The 10910-nt window shown below is 47.8% G+C and overlaps 1 protein-coding gene across 3 annotated transcripts in view; it reads right to left on the bottom strand.

Moving 5' to 3' along the window:
* Positions 1–10676, bottom strand: part of LOC107268204 (headcase protein) — a 131330-nt gene extending 120654 nt beyond the window's left edge. The window contains exons 1-3 of one of the 3 annotated variants that reach the window (XM_015740735.2): positions 9635–10676; positions 6977–8455; positions 5371–6432 (exon numbers count right to left, since the gene is read on the bottom strand). In XM_015740735.2, the coding sequence (XP_015596221.1) occupies positions 5371–6110 (740 nt within the window). In that variant the 5' untranslated portion in view covers positions 6111–6432; positions 6977–8455; positions 9635–10676. The remainder of the gene's footprint in view (positions 1–5370; positions 6433–6976; positions 8456–9634) is intronic. The other 2 variants (XM_015740737.2, XM_015740738.2) reach the window with 2 other exon arrangements.
* Positions 10677–10910: the final 234 nt, after the last annotated feature.

Below are 10910 nucleotides of genomic sequence, written 5' to 3'. Positions count from 1 at the left end.
GCGGGAGGTGGGAGGGGGGAACAGGCCAACCGGTCGTCCGCCATTGAAGCCACCCGTAAGTTACGGCGATGCTTATCGAAATTGCCGGGCGATTTATCGCGCGCATTTTAATCCGCGCTCTGAAAGGAGAGAGCGATCCTACGGTCGGGTTTATAATTGGCGATCGGCTGCAGCATCGATGTGACCGACCGGTTTAATTATGTGAATCGATATTTTCCGTTGACGCAACCCGCGAGCGGCAAAGGTATGGTCTCGGCCTCTTGCGGCCTCGACGAAACGACTAATAATTATCGTCCGAAACTCCAAAATACCGATACTTCTCGATCGATACAATTTAATAATGGCTTCGGTCTATAACGTATGGTAATGATCTAACAGTGCACAAGGCCCACGGCTCTGAGTCCCAGCGATCCACGTAGCGAGCTACCTCTCGTGGAAACTGTTTGAAAACTCTTGAGAAAAGATCTGCCCTTTGTATATGTATACGTGCCGTCGCTTAAAGCCGCACTCACAATCCGGCTGCACTAAGAGACTTTATCCAGGTTTCATGGGGCCAGGAGGCCATGGGGCTTCGACGGGCGCGTCATCGCCACCCTCGGCTGATAAGTCAGACTCGACGTGTAAACAGAAAAGATAGAGAGGCCCGCGCACACGCTCACGCCTGACGTACGAATTAAAAAATATTTATTTACCCACATAGTGACTAATGAGAAGATCGACCTTGACCGGTCTAGATAACAGTTGACTATGCCGATCGAAATAACGAGATATTTATATTAATAATGACCATCCCCAACCCCTTCCTGCCAGTCGCAGCCTCGAGGGTGAAAAATCAAACGCGAACGCCAAGCTCCACTGTTCGAGAAATTCGTAAACTTAATCCTGACGAGTTAAGGACAGAAGGAAAGAGAGGGAGAGAGAGGGAGAGAGGGCGTCTGAGAAGAAGCAGCAAAGAAGGAAGATCCTCCTCAGCGAAGAGAGCAAAGTCCCGGAGATTTATCGAGGTGCTCTCTGTCCAGTAACGATCTGCCAATTTATGCGAACGCCTCCTTGAGAATTTATCGACGGGCAGCCGAGCGAGGGTGGATCGGAGTCCAGGACGCCTCCTCCTGGAAAACCGCCATCGAAAACTATCTCGGACAATGTCTTCGGACGAGGATGCTGTCCGTCGGGGAGATGCGGAGTCATCCTCGTCTCGAAACTTTTTAAAATTATTTTAGCAGGCTTATCGTGCCAGCCCGAGAATCCGCGGGCGAGTCGAGCGTGTGTTCTTGAAAATTAGCCTTTAAAGTTTCCACCCGGGCGAAACTTAGAATCTTCGAAACTTTCGAGCGGCAACCTTTCTCAACGTGAATTATTTATTTATTTTCTCACGGCTGCCGCAGGACGTTTCGTTGGCGCCTGACGGGTCTGCTGGATGACGCAATCGACTTCCTCGTTCCTAGATAGGGGTGCATTCTTTTTCCTCAGGATTTCCTGAGTCTCCAATTTTCATGACGCTAGCGCGATCCCGAGCATCTTCAGATAATGGCTTATCGTTACTCGGTAAAGACGGCCTATCTTAATCTATATAGATATACAAGCTGCCTCGAAGTGGCCACTATGCTTCTTCGCACTCCCGGCCAATAGTACTACGAGCAGTACAGTAACTGGCTGAGCCATATGCAAATTGTTGTGATATAGATATGGGTGAGGCATAGCTGTCCAAGATTAGGATTTAGAACGGAAAATAAAGAGAGGGCCCGGAGCGCAATCAAATGGAATCGGGATAAAAGGCAGTGGACGGGGTAAAGTGCCCGTAACGAATCATCCCCGAAAGTACCGGAACTATTTCGGTGTAATTTATTTTTGGTTAAAACGCAGATAGCCGTTGCGAGTTGTTGAGTCGAGTCGAGTAGCGGGACGGCGAAAGGGTGAAAGAGGGACGTGAAAAGAAGAGAAGAGAGCAGAGCGCGGTTACGTGGGGTTGAAACAACCCCTTGGCTCGTCGGGCGCAAGTAAGAGGAGGATTTATCGGTCGCATTGCGGTTCCAAAAATGTCTATGGCGCGCCCAGGCCGTGGCGCGAGCAAAAAAACACGAGGAATAAATTCAAACCCCAAAATAGCGCGGCGCGGCAGTCCGGGGGTGCACCGCGTACGCCCCTGCAGCTCGTCACTATACCCCGTGTGCGTAATAATATTCAGAATTCGTAATCGGTCTCATACCAGTTCAGCCAACCTCCGGCTCAACGTCCCGGCGTCCTTTGCACCGCGCGAGAATGGCTTCCTCGCAAGATTTAGGATAATGCGCCATTCGAGTCTCCCGTTAATTGAAGGCTATAAAGCGCAAAGAATGTGCTCGGCTATCTCCCTCTCTCTCTCTCTCTCTCTTTGTCTCCACGCCCCGAACGCACCCTCCTTGTCTCAGCGCAGGGGTTTCCGACAAAAACGAAAGTAACACAGAAGCGCGCACGACCCCCCACGCCACATCCGGAACAAAGGAATCGTGCCATACACACGAGAACCGGAAATTTTATAACGTCAAAGCTCTCTTCCGTTCTCATATTTTCCTTCCTACGCGGACGCAAGGCAAATCCCCAGAAAGTCTGGTAGAGTAAGTCCGAACCGAGATTCGTAATTCCAGGCGAGCAAACTGTGAAAGCGGAATGGAGATGAGCTAAAGTACAGTAAAACAATCGTGGATACAGTACAAGTACTGCGAGTTCCAAAGTAAACGGTCCCGCCGGCAGCGCCGCGCGTCGGGCACAGAGGGAAGCTTTTTACTCGCGATGAGGTACGCGACGTATCTTTTTGCTGCAATGCAGCAGCCAGCAGGCCGATGCTGCAAGAGCAGCAAGAGGAGCAAGGGCATCAAGGGCAGCAGGGCGCTTTAAATGCATCGTAGCGGTTCGATGCAGTTGGCCTTGGACTCTGCCGGAGCGTCAGCTTAGTTGGTGGCCCTGAGCCATAGCCACGGTCAAGGCTACAACACCACTATGCAGTGTATGCAGCGTGCAACCCTCTCCTTCGTCTCTCGTGCGGAGCTCCGGCATGTCTCTCTTTCCCCTGGGCATTCTCCCTCGCAACCCCCCTCCACGCCCCACCCTCGTTCAACGGCCCAACCTAACCCGACCGCCGCCACGTAACCTCCCTCCTGCATTTTAGTGCGACTGCACTGGGACAGCCAGACTGCATTACCTACGCTCGGCGTAACCTATCGTAGAAGGACGTGTATAGGCGTCCTACACAAGGCTGGGAGGGGAGAGAGAGAGAGAGAGAGAGAGAGAGAGAGAGAGAGAGAGAGAGTGCGGCCAGTATCGTGAAAAACGAAAGTTCTTAGACGTTGTCGAACACTCCTAAGAGGTATCCTGGAATCTGGCCAAAACGAAGAAAACTCATGTGTTTACTTCTCTGCTTGGATATAGTGACTGCCCGATAAGTTTTCACGAAGACGATCGCGGCCGATTACGGCGGCTCTGGGACAAGCAGAAATAGGACAGGTTTCCAAGGCAGGATCTAAATATAGAATGCACGACACGTATACATATATGCATAGCAGTGTGTACAGTAAGTTGTGGACAATCTACAGTATCGAACACTGTTATAGGTGGGGTCACGTACCGAGGCTCCGTCTACTTCTATTCCTTCGATATTTTCTTTTTTCTCTCTTTCTCTCGTTCTTCCGCCTACCCATCCTTCTCTCACCCTCGAGACGCACAGCCTCGCACGCGTAAGAGGTACTACAGTGCTTCCGTCCAGTGCAGAGTTACGTTCATTCAGAGTCAAGATAGAAGAAGTCGTACCCTACTTAATGACGTCACAATCGATCGCAAAGTGGTACGACTCCTTGCGTATCCTGTTCCAGCATGAGATCCTATATAGTGCCTGAAGAAAGGATATCCAGAATTACGTATGAAGGCGTAAATCTTTTGTGAACACTCGGAACACTCGAACATTCTGAAGTTCGTTCGTCCGTTCTGTCGTAGCGAAGAAAAATCAAGAGATCCAGCGAACCACGCTCTGTCCTATCTTGGACGATCGGATCGAACTCACTCTGGTGGAAGAGAATGCCGTCCTTCTCGGAGTAGCGGCATCCACCCGAAACCTTATAGCACCCCGCGTACTATACACCCTATATGTATATGTATTCCGTAGGCCGGATCAACTAGTTCCCTGGGAGAATTATTCTATAAGCCTGATAACTCTGCTGGCTCAAGTAAATTCGAAAAGTTACGTCAATAATGTAGTCGCTGCCATCGGTGCTCCTGTATAGCGGCCAACTCTGCGATATACATATTGAAATAGACGTTTGCTGTGATGCTGCCGCCGCCTTTCGAGCGGCAACATAAAACCGCCACAGCGTGAGGCCAAACAGCTCATCGAGCACGAAAAAGATATCGGACTGCGTGGTTGACGTCGAGAATTTTCATATGGGCCGCACGGACCAGTTTTAAAAAAAATCCTCCCGTAAATTTCGTGAATTTAAAAGGAGGACCAGGCGGATAGAAAACGTCCGCAACACTGGAGATAAGGATCGCTTTTAAAAACTTTTATTTTTTTGTAGCTTGAAATAAAAATACCATTTCTTGGGAAGCTTCGGCAATGAGGTCAGCCCATTTGGATAACGGGTGGGGCTAGGGGAAGGAAGGGGGTGGAAGTTCGCGGTAGGATTAAGCCGACCCGAAGTTGAGGTTGACCTCAGCAAGTGGTCGAGGAAGGACAGTCTGGGTTCCCGGAGAAGAGAATCGTGACCGAGGGGGCCCACAGGATCGAAACGAGGAACGGTAGGTGAGGCCGCCAATAATTATTATATTCTATCCAGTCTTTAGGCCCCGTATCGCAACGCGATCGTCCGAGGTTATTATTGCCGAGTGGTTAGCCGACGTGATCAATTTTAACCTTTGCCACAGAGACCGGACTCCTTCCTGCTACTCCTGCTGGAATGGGACAGGAAAGCTCGAGAATCCGCTTGGACGATCCCGAGACAAAGTATCCCTTTCTCGGGAGGGCTGGAACCCGCGTCCCGACGCCCCCGTGTCTCCCGGTCTTCCGGACACACGTGCTAAGAAACGGAACCTCCCTTTGTTCCTCGACGATCCGTAATTCCGGACCCGGGACATCCCTCTCTAACAGCCATTCCCAATCCGTAGCGTGCGCGATAACGACTCTAACACGCTCTTTGATATCCCGATAGAGCAAGAAAAGCCCGAGGGATAATCGGGATTCGAATCCCTCAGAGCTACACCCAACCTACAGTTCTCTCTTTCCATTTCCAAGCAAAATCTACCCCTCTATATTACTCAGCACTCTATATCCAAACCTGCGAGATACGGAGGCCAGTGAAAATGATGAACCCACCAGGGGGACGAGAACAAAGAGAATATACGAACCTTGCCCGATCACTGAAGAAGTCGACCTTGCTCTTCTTCTTGACGATCTGCGGCTGATGCAAAGGGCTGACGCTCGGCTCGCTGGTAGCAGGTGGCGAACTTGATCCAGTGCTCGAGGACAATGATCCCGCTCTCCCGCGTCCTGACTCGATCATCTGTGCCTCGCTGCCACGAGAGCCACCGACCACCCCGTGATTCGTGTGGCTAGGTGGCCCCGCGGAAACGGCCAAGGTCGGCCTGGTGTTCTGCCGATTGCGCCTCTTCTTCTTCTTCGCCTCGTTCTCGTCCTGACGATTGCCAGACGCGTTCCCCAGTCCTGGTGGCATCCAGTCCAGGTCTTTCTTGAGATGACCACGACCGCAACGGCAACCGCAGGCCTTGAACGCAAGATCGTAACCCTTCTTGGTCCAGAGATTCTGATGCCGTTGTCTCTCGGACCAGCTGCGTGCTCTGCCGCAGCTTTTCAGATACGTCAGGACTGTCTGCTCCCAGGCGTCGAAGCACTCGCGGTGCATAAACTGACCGACGGGGCAGCTCTCGTTGTTGCACGTCACTTTGACAACGTCTTGAAGGGCGTTCAGCCTTATCAGAGAATCACCACGAAGACACTCGCCACTTGGTGTGCAGCAGCGAGTGCTGTTTGAATTCTGCCCGTTGATTGTCAGATTCTCCATCATGTCGTTATCACCGAGATCGAGCAAACCGCCACCGTGGCTATTGGTATGGCGTCTGGGTGCCATTTCCTGGCAGATCGATCGATCGACAGAACCCGCTGATCCTGCGGGTAGAATCGACGATTCGCCCTGGAGACTGTACCAGAGATCAGCAAAACTCCAGAGACTCCACGCAGCTTTTTCGGTGGAGCCGGCAATGCCTTGCGGCACGATTGGACTCGTTTCTCTACCCAGTTTTTCGTCCTTTTTCAACTTTATTTATTTTTTCCTCCTCCCGCACTTCTCTCTTTCTCTTTCTCGTCCCTGTCTCCTCCTCCTCCTCCTCTCTGCTACCTCGATCGAGCTTCAGACGAGGCACATAGTCGACGAACCGATAGACCAAAGGTACCTGACAGAAAAAAAAACTGATTCTAATTTCTCTACAAAAATTGTTCAAACTGCATTCGTATTAGTTTATTTCATTTTCGCGCAATTCGCGTAAACTTTTGCGGCTGGCGCCTGGGCTTGAAATCGAGCGCCCCCGGCTCCCATTCAACATCAACTTGACGAACCACGTGCTCTCAGGCGTTCGTGAAAGTTCACCTTAAAGCCACTTCCGCGTCGCACACAGTCTCTCAATCCGAATCTTTAACTTTGAGATTTGTCGATCAATAACAGATCTCGAAATACCGTAGCAAATAAAAAGAATGTACTATCTCACGCAGAGACACGTCTATTTTACACAAGGGTCCCCGATGCGTCAAAGTCACTACAGGCTTTCAGACAAAGTACCAAGAGTTTCTGTAGGTTCAAATAATTCAAGAATCATAGAAAAACAAAACAGCTAACACGTTCTCTCCAGCCTATTCAATGAAAAAGTAACACAATCGTACACAGAGAAAATTCGAGAAGCGTCAAAAAGTGGCAACTAGTCATAAAGCAAAGACACGCACCTTCCAAGTAAAATCTCGTCACGACTTGAATGCCAGTGAAAAATCCTCTAGATGTCGCTAATGTCGAAAATAAATCAGTCCTCAAAAACACGCACAGTTAAACCGTTACTGACACTTACATGACTCTGATGTTTGCACTATAAAATACAAGTCGTGGTGAAAAACGCACTGTACTCGCGAGTAAAGTTCAACACGTGAGACTAAAAGCCACATACGGATCGAAGCGACACGACGATCCCAAGAACAAACGTCGCACGTACGTTGGATTTTATGGATGATGGTTTTTGCCTGAGAACAGAATGATGCTCCTCGCTCTGGATGCTCTTGGATCTTGTGGACAAAGTCAAGGTCACTGAATTCAATCTCCAACTGGGCTAACAGTCCTGGCTCTTCGAAGAGACTTCACCAGGAGGATGATACTCTCGGGAGGGACACGCGACTGCGAACTGGAGGTCGTGACAGCAGCGACGAGTGTCAGGGTCACCGGCGCAGCGTGGGTGGCTGCTCCTGGTGGACGTGACAATTTGGTCGAACCTTCTTCACTCTTTTGTCTTCTCTCCTCTCTCTCTCTCTCTCTCTCCCTTTATCTCCTTCTTTCACTCTCCTTTTCTCTCACAGTCTCCCTTATGCGTTTCGTCGCAGTTTCAAGCTCCGCCGGCTCGCACTTAGCAGAGAAGAGCAGCACAACGAAAGCACTCGCACGTAGGGTGCACCAGTCACTGAGCTGTGCCAGCGTGCCGGCTTGGGGCTCGGCGCGGGCGAACGCGAAAGTGAGACCCCATTGGGTGAAAGCGAAAGCGACTGGTGGGGGTCACGGCTAGCGCGCCAATCGATGCGCGCCGTTGGCAGACCGACGTCGTCGTCGCTCTCGTCGCGTCGTGCTACCCAGTACGACGTCCTCGTACTCGTTCTCGTCCACCTAATCCTTATCCTTTCTTCTCTATCTAGTCTTTACCCTCACAATCATGCACCTTGTTACGGGGAGGGAAACAGCGAAATCGGGAAAATTCGAACAGACTGACTGACAGCGCTCGCGGGGATCATTGAAATCATTAAAGATGCACTTGGAGACTCTCCCAACCTTATGCATAGTTTTCGCTGCTACGGATAACCGCAGTATAGAATTCCCAGAATTCCTATGAGAAGCCTCTCTCAACCTTTTTATATTTTATCCACATCTATTTCCTCTTATCGGTACATCCTTCCGACTTGCCGTCCCGGCGCCCTCGGCGGCCCTGAAGCTACATTCTCCTGGTTCCGATGCGCACAATCCCACCTCAACCGTTCTCCAGCATGCTTCGCCAGTAATTGGGTCTCACGAAGAACCACCTGACCCTGAATTCGCCTCCCCTCCTTCTCCTCCGCCCATGCCTCCTATCCCCTCCAGTTCCTTCTGCCGATGTCAACAGCAGCGACATACCGGCGAAACTCTCTGCTGATCCTGATTACGGTGCCTTCGTTACGTCGCGACGATCCGAGCTGTAAATATTTAGGATCGTACTTCACTCGTATCAGTCTCTGCTTATCCAATGTATCTCAATGAGTCTTCACTCCCCTCATACTTCGTATCATATAGATACGTACGCGTGCATGTATACACGTACGTTAGAGCTATTATATTCACGTGACTCAATGAGCGAATTGACAATCGCGACTCGGGAGAACGTCGCTCTTTAAATATATACTATTGAATCGAGTATTAAAACATCGCTTTTTTTTTATTAAATTGTTTTTTCTTCAGACTTCGGAAAAATTCAAATTTTCTAAATAATAATTTTCTACCTCAGGGACGATCTGGTTTGGCTCTGTATATGGACTGACTACAAATTTCATCGATCGAATCCATCGAGTCTTTGACTCGCGATTAATCAGATAATAATTAGAAAATTATCAATTTCATGTTTATACAAAATTTGTGAATTATGAAATTGCAATGAAAAAATAAAAGAAACGTCCTTATCGGAATTTTATTTTTAAGAACGATAGATTCTCTGTATCTCTCTCTCTCTCTCTCTCTCTCCTCTTATCATAATCTGTCACATGCGTAATGTATCACGATAGGCTCAACAAGAACGTATAAAAATTTGGAGTTTGCTGAGGAAATTACGTAATTTCATTCGTACGCGAACGGCCAATTATCGCCCATCGAGTGTTACGCTTATCAGGAGCAAAGAAGAAAGTAAACTCACGTAACTTCCCGCGTGCAGAGCGTCGATGATAAATCTACAAAGCACAAGGGAAAAGGTACACGAGATTCACGGGTGGCACGAGTGTTCGAGTAATTGCGAATTCGACCGACCGATTATCGTTATGCCAATCTGTTTGACGTTCAGTTATGAAATTGAGCGAGTGTCCTTATCAGCGCCGATAGTAATTCGTAAACATATATACATATGTTACGTGAGAGTGCATAGCCAATCTTTTTTATCAGCAGGCACTTATTTATAAACACGCATAACACGCCCGGGAATTTCATGTGATTCGAATTACCAAGTATTAGAAATCCCTCGATATTTTGATGCATCCTTCGTCCTATCAATTTTCCGTACAACGTCGTATAATTAACTCAATTTTAACTATATTATGCAACTTTGGAAATTATTTTTTTACGACATAATTGTCCAGATTATCATTATTATTTACCATATATTCACTTACCAGACGAATTTTCTCGAATTTTCCTTCCTAGGAATTCTCACAGAAACAGGAGACGTCGCAAGGTCACTTGGGCATTTCTTCACGGACAGGATGGCCATTCTGAGAAACAGAATGAAACGCGATACGTATTGCATTATGTTACGGAATTTTATTATCGATCGTAAAATATCTAAAAGACAAAACTGGGATAACAAGAGAATTGTAAACAGCAAAGAGGTACAGTTAGAAATACGTTCATTTAATATGTCACACGTCTCTTTTTCGATGGTATCGCATATGATATGGAGAGTACCGTATAATATAATAGACCGTATGAAAAATTGAAATTGTCCAAATGATAAAAATTGACAAAATACGATACGGTTGCTCTCACTCAAATACAATAATCGTGCATAGAAATTTGAGGTGATTTAAGTAAAATGTAAGAAAGATTTGAATTTTAAGTCATTACTTTATTATTCTAATCTACAGTCGGACGACACACGTGAGACAGAGGGATACGAGCTGGAGAGTAGGATTTTGAAGTTTTTAAAAAAATAATAAATGGCATACGAAGGACGTGGTTAAAAAATTGTTTCATAGAAGTGAAATAGAAAATTGAAGTGATGACGAAAGATTTGTAAAAAAGATGTTCCTACCGGCGAATGATCATCGTTGGACAGGGCATCGTGATTCAACGGAAAAGAAATTCAGGCCAGTTGTTTGTAAACTTTCGGAGAGGTTAGAGACCTCCAGTAGAGGTCTACTTGGAATTGGGGCTACCTTTAGCAAGGAGGTCTGTTCCGAAAGGATAATCCGTGCCCGATAATCCGTCCACGAAGAATAAAAAAATTGTTTTGATCGTTTCGGGTTTCTAGGATGGTAGCCATGAATAAAGGGTTCCTTTGGTATGCGGGGTTGGTAGAACCAGATGTTACGGAACCGCTGGCAGTTCCGTAGTGAGAGAGAATGCATCGTGCACAAGAGAGAAAGGACGAAGGTAAAGAGTATTGTAGAGAAAGACACAAAGAGAGAGAGAGAGAGAGAGAGAGAGAGAGATGTAAAAAAAAAAGATTAAGAAACACGGAGAAAATATTGTAGAGAAAGACACAAAGGGTAGAACCAGATGTTACGGAACCGCTGGCAGTTCCGTAGTGAGAGAGAATGCATCGTGCACAAGAGAGAAAGGACGAAGGTAAAGAGTATTGTAGAGAAAGACACAAAGAGAGAGAGAGAGAGAGAGAGAGAGAGAGATGTAAAAAAAAAAGATTAAGAAACACGGAGAAAATGAAAAAGA

This window comes from Cephus cinctus, unplaced genomic scaffold, assembly GCF_000341935.2.
Source record: "Cephus cinctus unplaced genomic scaffold, Ccin1 Ccin1_scaffold0494, whole genome shotgun sequence".
Classification (NCBI taxonomy): domain Eukaryota; kingdom Metazoa; phylum Arthropoda; class Insecta; order Hymenoptera; family Cephidae; genus Cephus; species Cephus cinctus.
The sequence above is the reverse complement of the archived record's forward strand: the minus strand, read 5'-3'. Positions and strand labels throughout refer to the sequence as shown.